Genomic DNA, 9,295 nt, shown 5'->3' on the forward strand with positions numbered 1-9,295 from the left:
AACATTTTTTTATGTTAGATGAAAAAATAAATATTTATTTATATAAATAAATAAATAAAAAAATATATTTTTTCTATTACGATCTATTTACTATACATTATTAACAAATTAATGGTAAGGAGAATGTTGCTTAATACTGCAATGATATGATATCTAACATGGTAATGCTCAAACAACAAAAAACATTTATAATTGGTGTCTACATCTAATTTTTTTTTAGCGTCACGCTGTTTCCCGCATGTAGGTGGGTAGGTAGAGAGAATCTCTGAACCTACTGTGAAGACACTCCATTCTCATGAAGACTTCTAAACTCCACTTTGTCCACATCTTATATATTGCTTATAATTGTATTGATTTTGACGGTTTGTCTCGCCACTTTCGAGATATATGGCCAAAACCAGTGAATATTCTCTGAAAAAACTATTTTATTTTTTATATTAAAATTAAGACAGCAATTGGAAATATTATAATCTATCAAAATGTATGTACACAAACAATGCTTTGTAATATTGATCAACTATATATGTATGTTAAATCTAATTATCAATAAATTATTATGCAAAAAAGCATTTAAATTATCTACAAAGTAATAAATATTATAACTAATGGCACTTTGTAACATCTTATGTATAAAATCTCTAGTAGGTATATTAACGCTAGAGATCACAGTCTATTCGTTGAACATAATATTTCTATGAAACTATTATAGTAAATATAATAAACATGATAACTGCAAAATAAGATAATGTTTTTATTTATTTATTTTTCTTTATAATGACTGATTATTTTATGTCATATATTGAGATTTTCGAATAGAGTAATGTAATAAAAATGTTTTAATTTTTTTATATGTATACAACATACAGTATAACAAATTAAAATACGTTCTTAATATACTTTACTATATACATGTCATACCAATACATAATAAAGCTTTATATAATGTGCTTGTAATATGATTACCTACTTCTTTAAAATTTTTAAAAATTGTGCATACTTTTTGATTGATTTCTATTCCAATATATATATTCCTACCTAAAAAATATGCCAAATATTAAAAATAAAAAAATAGAACTGTTAATTTTTAATTTTAAGTACAATCTTAACGTAAAATAAATACAGTTATGTGCATCATATTATATTCGTTATGGATAACATTTCTTTTTTCAATACAATATATAAAAAGCGTAAATCTATTATTTCTGTATATATATAAAACAATATAGCTTTGAATATCGCTTAATTATTTATTACTTCGATTATTTTTGTTATATATTTTAACGTTGTATATCTTATATAGCAAGGTAAACAGAACCTCGTTTTAAGATACTCGCTTGTTCAGTCTACTTTCAATTTTATAGACATTGCGTGTTGGGTTGCGTAACTCAGTCGTCCATTGCGATACTTTACCAGAGAGAGAAAATGAAAATATTTATTTCCCCCACTGGAAATCGAGCCCACAAACGTCCCATTTATATTCAGACATTATGTCACTGCGTCACGACGGCTTCTTATAATTACAATACATTAGCAAAATAAATCAAATAGTATAATTTTAAATGATTATATGTAATGTCCGTTATTTTTTTAATGTAATAAATTAAATGTACGTTACGTTTTGTATCTTGTCTCATATTTATATAAATTTTAACAAATATATGAAAATAACTTAACTAATATGTTTACTCCATTTTTCCCAGTACTCGTCTGTTTGCATTTCGGTAATTCTGGAAAGGCATCGATCACAAGCAAACATTTCTTCTTCGCCCGTAAATATTGAAGCTCTGGCGTCATCCTATAAATATATCAAAAATATGTTTAATATTTTTAGTCTTTTTAAGCTTCACGTTGTATCACGCACATAGAAGGGTATTCAGAGGGAACCTGGGAAACTAGTTTAAAAACGCACCGCAAATGAATGTTGCCTTAAAAATGATAATGTAAAGATAAGATAAGTAAAAGAACACGAAAATAATTCACATTGTGTAGTTCAAGCAAGCGAAACCGCGTGCGGGTCGCTAGTGGATATATATAAACTTACCGAACCCTTAGTAATTTTTAAGTCGTCCATTAGCGCGCGGTCAGCATCCCCAATACCGTCTTTTACTTCTTCTAAATTAAATAGATTCTTTGGATCGCAGTCTGCGGCAATGACAACCTAAAAACCCGTAGAAATAACGGTATAAAATAAAATCTTAGAAAGGGAATATTTAATAGGTACGATATAAATTTTATTATCAATTATGGGGCATACCACGATTATAGGTTAGCCCTCCACATGCCGATATTAATGACACTGTACAAAGATTAAAATAACGACATGTGAGAGGAATTTTAAACATTTTACAGATATTACTCACAGAGGTTTCGTAGAGAGAATTGAAAATTGTTTTAATTTTTATACGACTTGTTTATACTTATTAACTAGTAAAAACTATTATTGATTACAAGTTTCTATAAATATTCATAAATTTCTAATATAACGACTGTATTGTTCCTTTACTCACCCGTACTCTATTGTCATATAGGGTGTCAATCAGCGTTATAAATCTTCGTATTTGGGATCTATGTTGTACTATCGACAGTTGCGGTAATTCTCTAATAAACACTGTGTGAAATGTCTTTGATATGACAAGATAGTCACTAGCTCCAAGTGGCTGAAAAAAATATGGGTGACGTCAGACATTATGTATTTTTAAAATATTCTACAATAATTCTTTACTCAGTCTGGTAAAACCACGTAAGAATTATTGTGTAAATAATTTTGTAACAACTGCAATGAAAAAGATGAAGAGTAAATTAGTATAAAATTTACTTCTAAAATTACTAACTAATTAATTCTAAATAAAAGCTTGTTATCGTTATTGTGTAGTAATTTTATTTGGAAGTAAAAGAAAACATGAGGCCAGTCGTGGCGCAGAGGCACATAGTTACTGTAAACGTGACTATTTGTGGGTTCGATCCCCACTCGAGAAAATGAAATATTTATTTAAATTTATATTTTCATTCCTTTGCTCTGGTTTCGAGGCAAAGTCGAAAGGAAAGTCAACAACCAATTCCTCCAGAATTCGGCAGAAAGTGGGGAACCGAATGCCTTAACATTAGGTTCCCTCTGCCTACCCTGCTGTGCGCGGGGTACAGCGTGAAGCTGATTTAATTATTATTTTTTATTTAAAATCATTCAAAGAAGCAGTGATAATCGTCAGTGTAACTTTTAAAAAGTCTAACGCCAATTATCAATATTTATCTCGATTTATGATAGGGAAACGCGCTATGCGGGTATTGTTTTACGTCATATCTTATCAAATGATTCACTAACATTATGTAAATATATCGCATACGCAAATACACAGAAAAATATGAATAAAATAAACAAAATATATTAATACAATTGGTTTAGTTTCGTTAACATTATGTAAAAGTCATGACACAGGAAATAACCCAAAATTTAAAACAAATATTTAAATTTAAAACAAAAATTAATATTTTCATTTCTTCGATTTGGTAAAATCCCGGCGTTGAGTTCCGCTACTCAACACGCAATGCCTCAAAAATTCGGCAGACAGTGGGCAATGGAATCTTAACACTACATTCCCTCTGCCTACCCTGCTATATGCGATATGTGAGATGATAATTTATTTCACTACCATATTTTAAAACTGCTCTTTACTTATAATAATAATAAAATAGCTTACCCTGTCACAAAGCTCCACAAAAGTGGAATCCAATATTTGACCACAAGTTTTTGCAAATTTTACATTTCTCCCAAGTATATTTATTACTTTAACTCTAACTGTATCATTTTCTTTAGATATAAGAAACTTAAATAAATTGTCTACAGGATTATTGTCTGGAGTCAATTCACTATTTCTGAAATAATATATATAGTATGTTATTTTTTTGGCTCCATAATACATACACTTCATAAACAAAAAAAATGGAAAATTAGAAAAAATGGTTTTACAACAAAATTTTGTAGAGGTGATTACATTACTACTTCTAATATACATTTAATTTTTCTTTAATATGATAGTAACATTTAAATCATTAAGTAAACATCCTCATTGTTCACTATCTATATTACAAAGGAATAGCATAGAGCTACCAAAATAGACAGAAACCATGTACAGTATACAAAAGTTGGTAATGATAAAAGTCATTAGCAAAAAGTTTGAAGTGGTTGCAGCACAGCAGGACAGCATCAGATTGCAAATGTTATAGTTGTGGGCAATGTTTCAGAAACTAGATGGAAAATAGGAAATGGAGTGTCTTAATTCTAGGTTCTCACAACTTATCCTCCATTCTTATATGAGAAATATGATGTAAAGCTAAAAAAAGTAAATAAGTTTTAACTTACATAAAGTACTTTTCATATTTTTTACCAGATCCTCTTGTCCTGTAGTCAATTCCAGAGTCTAACTGAGCTACTTCACAATGGCTTTTCAGTATTGGAATAAATGGCAAGAAGTTTGACCTCTGCAATCCATTTTTATATAAATCATCTGGTTTCCTATTACTTGTAGCTATAACAACACAGCCATTATCAAAGAGTTGGGTAAATAGTCGTTTCAATATCATAGCATCACCAATGTCTGTAACCTATCAATATTTATTTAAACACAAATATATTGTATGATATATTTTTAATACTATTATAATATGTTGTCTCATGACCATCTGGTGGACCATGACTGTCAAGAGACACAGAGCCAAATACCAAACTGTATAACAGTATCATAAAGAAACCGTTTGGTCCTGTGCACAATTTCTTGTGGATTTGATTCCCACTTGGGGAAATAAATTATTTCCATTTACTTGCTCTGTTATTCAACATAAAGCATAGCATTGGGTTCTGCAACTCAATACACAATACCTCAGAAATTAGATGAAAAGAGGGAATGGAGTGTTTTAGCACTAGGTTCCTTCTGCCTACCCTGATATATGTGGGATACAGAGTGAAACTAAAAATAATACAAATTTATAACAAACTTATAAGGTATGATCGTTTTGTAAAACTAAAGAGTATCTTTTTACTTACTTGGAATTCATCAAAACAAATAAGCCATGATTCTTGTGTAATATCAGCTGCAACTGGGGGAATCGGATCAAAAGGTTTGGAGCTTTCATCTCTAAAAGAACTGGCACCTTTTCCTGATTTAATTTTAAGTTCATGTATTCTTGCATGAATATTTAACATAAATGAATTAAAATGTACCCTTAACTTTTCTTTTATCTAAAACCATATTGTAGTGTTTAAATTATTTTAAAATTAGATATATATTATAGAAAAGCTGACAGTAATACTTACAGGAACAGTCTCATAAAATAGATCCATTAACATAGTTTTACCACCACCAACACTTCCATAGATGTATAGTCCTTTTGGTGCAATAATTTTTATAGGTTCTTTTTTTCGAAATAAACTAAATATAGATTCTCCTATTTTTGGTTGTATTATAGGTCTTTGAAAATCAGATACTTCTTGAAATACTTCCTGCAGACGTTGTACAACCATTTCTTGGTGTGAATCCTTACTGAGAATGCCATCAGATACTTTTTGTGAATACAAATTCCAAGGACCTTCAATAGGTTGCTCTTTTACCTGAGAAGATATATATTTTCTACAACTATTATTATGCCAATTTCTTCTCGAAATTAATAAAAACTGAGAACTAATTTTGAGCGAAAACATTTTCATAAATTTGCGTTAGTATTATGTAAGAAATATATTATATATTTTTTAACGCTTTCACATAATACTGTTGAATTTATATATAATATACACAAGGTGCTAAGGTTGAACTACAGCTAATGATAGTAGTCAGTTAAACTAGTAGCTACAGCTACAGCTGATTAAACGATTCTGCTCCAATGTTGTAATAGTATTGTCAAATATGTCATCTGCCATATTTGATGTTATAGAATTGTCAGTGTCAAAGTTTGATTTCCGTCTATCAATTATTAAGAAAGTTTGAATTTATATTAATAGTTTATATAAAAGTTATACTAACGATGCGGCGATCTTTAAAAATGTATAAAAATATTTTTTAAAACAAGGCCTTGTGATAGTAGTAGTTATACTGTATTGTTGTATAATGTATTCAACGAAGTAACATAGATTCTTTATAGTTTGAACTGTTATTTAAAAAGATGACTGGCACTGTGCTTTCAGGTTCCTTTGTTTATTTTTTTCCCTGTGAACTCCTCAGCACTTACAATCCCCTCCCCTTGATACACATTTATTGAATTTAAGCAATTTAATCGTTTAAAAATATGTTGATGTTGAACATAAAAAAGAAAGAGACCAGCCTAGGCTCAGAAGCACAAAAGTATGGGCTCGATTTCACTCTCTTTTCAAGTCTGCTGTGTGCAGAGAATACACCGTGAAGCTAAAAAAATGTTGAAGAAAATAAGTCACTTTAGGCGCAGGAGCACAAGCGTACTGTAAACGCGTGGTTGTGAGTTCGATTCCCACTCAGGAGGAATGAAATATTTAATAATTTCCTTGCTCTGGTAACTAAGGTAAAGCGCGGCGTTGAGTTCCGCAAATATGAAATGCCCCAAGAACTCAGCGGAAAGTGGGGAACGGAATTTATTCCTATCAGTGAAAAAAGTAGAGAGTAGTGAAAAAAAAGAGAAAATGGTGTAAACTTGCAAAAGTTCCCTGTCACTGACTGTGGCGGATTGTTTTCAGTACTTTTTAATTATTTAAATGAAAATTTTCACCCCTAAATTGACAACATTGTTCATTAATTACAAAAACTCTAAAGGAAAATGCGCCATACCATCTAGTTATAATAAACGTTTACATGAAACGTTTATATCAATCTTCAATTTCATTATAGATGCACAATGCAGACTTGGAGTGTAGTGTGGTGTAGTAATTGATTCCTGGAAGCTGTATTGACAGGTTGTAGGTCAGGGAGAGGGGCTTAAGTAACTGGAACGGCATTGTTGTGCAGAATACACTAATAAAGAATGATGTTCATTATTTTAACGGCATATTGTGCTGTCAAAAAAATATAACCAAAATATTTAAAGGAATAAGTTTTGAATAAAAAAAGTATAATTGTCGAATATAATACTCAACTTAACTAAACAACAATTAAAGAGGTCTTTATTTAGAAATGTATTCTCTTACCAGTCCTATAGACTCAAAGTTGAATCCTTTAAAGGCTTAAAGTTAGAAGAAGGCCCTTAAGGTTGACGACAACAGTCACGTAATGCCTTTTGACTTTCCTAGGCAGAACCACTCGGTTGCCTCTCAAAATCGATGTTACTCGTAAGTCAAACAAAGCCAACGGTACTAATTCTTAATTAGAACATGACGGTACATTCTATTAAAATTAAAAAATATATTTTTCATTGACCATGAATTTTGTACATGAAAATATTTTTGTTATACCTGTTTTTTGTGACATTTAAAATACTTAGTAAATATTACAGTAACTTTAAAAAAAACACCAAAACCTGCGTGTGCCACCGATCATATCAAACAATGCACAATGGATACCGCTACAACAATGCACTATCCTTTATGAATATCTAATTATAAAAATCACATTTTCTTTACAAGTAGATAATAATTACCAAACGAACTTTAAAACTAAGCGTCTCGAAACTTTATTAATAAAACGTATTTTAAATTACAGCCTACTACATACATTAAAAAATCTTAAATAATGTTTTAAAAAATAAATATTTTTTTTTCTTAAATTTTTATAAATATATTATTGACGGGGGAGGTAAAAAATTTGCCCCTTTTATAAAGACATCAAGATCCCCATCAAAGTGACAGGAGGAAATGCAGATTTACGGTCGGTGTGAATGGTGACCAATTTTATTATCGCTGTTGAATCAAATTTAAGAAAATTATGCCACTTTACAATAATTTTAATAAATATCTTGAGAAAGAAGGAGGATGTGGTCAAATTGAAATCGACGTCCTGAGTGCATTCATGCGATAAGTGCATAATATATTGCAATCAGCAATCACGCATTATCGTGGCATCCTCTTTTTTTTTATTTTGGTTCGACAGGGATGTAATACCAACAGATTACCAAGGCTACCAGGCTTCCACCCTGTATAAAATAGCAAAAAAATACCTACATAGTATCATCGAAATTATAGCATAATTACAGTGGACAATTTATTTTTTATATGTAAAAAAAAATTATACCTACTAAGTGCAGAAAACTGACATGAAAAAAATATAACTTTAAATAAATTTATACTTGAATTCATTAATTTCATTGTATTTTTTTCATTATTTATTAATTGAATTTTACCTAAAAATAAGAGTTGTGTTGCTTAACTTTTAACTAAGCCTTGTATTTGCGTCATAATTACTAAAAAGATGAAAATCTAACAACCACACACTTTATAACGGGTACCTACCTCAAACAAAAAGATTAAAGCAAAACAGCCCTGAATGAAAGCAGAAAGACATCGACCGGCAGCCTTGTGTCTCCGGCCGCTTAATTTACAAACCACTTCTTTTTTTCTGTCTGACCCCCTGTCCTGTCTCCTGGAAATTCGTCGCGACAGTTCCACGGACGTGCTATTTTCAACAAGATATTACCCATTACGACTTCTGTTAAGTATAACTGTAAAGTTGTAAACCCATCCACACAATTTAGGTGCGATAATAACTCTGTGTTAGTTGTAAATCGTATAAATATATGGTCAACTAAAGAATATTATTAATGCTATATCTCTTGTTTAAAAGTTATATTAATTTAATTATGGAACAATAATAGGCATAACAACTATTTAATTAATTATTTTAGTTAACAATTTATTTTCAAATGCCGTATATATTAAACAAACATAGAATTATTTATATCTACAGCAAGCGTTATGTCTGTGCCTTTGTACATAATAATACTACTAGATAAAATTATAACTAAAGTAAACTAGGTGTGTTGTGAAATCAAACTTTAATTAATTTACTTAATTCGTCACTGCGATACAAAAATTGTTTGTTCATTATTTAAGTTGACTTTACTAAAAAATGTAAATACCGGCGTCCGCTGTCATTTGCATCATTACGTTATTATGACTTAGGGAGAATCCAAAATAAACAGGAATGAATTTGTTACATCAATGTCAAGGTTACCTTCGGCGTACTGACCTACGGAACCTAAATTGCTCTTGAACTCGCTTGCACACTGGCCTCAATTGTGACCCGTCTAACGTCCTGGTTAACAACCTCTGCTGCCAAGGTGCCTAACGCTTTGTGCAGTAAATATTACAGATGAATTTATCAAATGTATATAATACTTGTATAGTAAA

At 30.3% G+C, this 9,295-nt stretch overlaps 1 protein-coding gene across 2 annotated transcripts; it reads right to left on the minus strand.

Annotated features, from left to right (window-relative positions):
• Positions 1-4: 4 nt before the first annotated feature.
• On the minus strand, positions 5-7,160 carry LOC146532713 (putative ATPase N2B). 2 transcript variants are annotated; one of them, XM_085195490.1, is made up of 8 exons: positions 7,142-7,160; positions 5,309-5,602; positions 5,039-5,233; positions 4,358-4,599; positions 3,696-3,870; positions 2,508-2,657; positions 2,042-2,158; positions 5-1,795 (listed from the first exon to the last, which is right to left on the minus strand). In XM_085195490.1, exons 2-8 carry the CDS (start codon positions 5,513-5,515, stop codon positions 1,670-1,672), a joined length of 1,212 nt encoding a protein of 403 aa, XP_085051616.1. In that variant the 5' UTR covers positions 5,516-5,602; positions 7,142-7,160; the 3' UTR covers positions 5-1,669. The 2 variants fall into 2 exon arrangements, with proteins under 2 accessions (XP_085051616.1, XP_085051615.1); XM_085195489.1 differs by lacking the exon at positions 7,142-7,160 and having other exon boundaries at positions 5,309-5,899.
• Positions 7,161-9,295: the final 2,135 nt, after the last annotated feature.

Source organism: Heliconius melpomene, chromosome 13 (assembly GCF_056956725.1).
Source record: "Heliconius melpomene rosina isolate 202511_hmr_F chromosome 13, ASM5695672v1, whole genome shotgun sequence".
Taxonomy (NCBI): domain Eukaryota; kingdom Metazoa; phylum Arthropoda; class Insecta; order Lepidoptera; family Nymphalidae; genus Heliconius; species Heliconius melpomene.

What these genes read in the sequence shown, in the direction of transcription:
- LOC146532713 (XM_085195489.1), bottom strand. Translation starts at nt 5,698, where the DNA reads ATGAAAATGTTTTCGCTCAAAATTAGTTCTCAGTTTTTATTAATTTCG. An exon ending in TATTTTATGAGACTGTTCCT is followed by an intron (nt 5,234 to 5,308) that starts GTAAGTATTACT and finishes ATATGGTTTTAG; the next exon opens with ATAAAAGAAAAGTTAAGGGT. An exon ending in TAAAAATTACTAAGGGTTCG is followed by an intron (nt 1,796 to 2,041) that starts GTAAGTTTATAT and finishes ATATATTTATAG; the next exon opens with GATGACGCCAGAGCTTCAAT.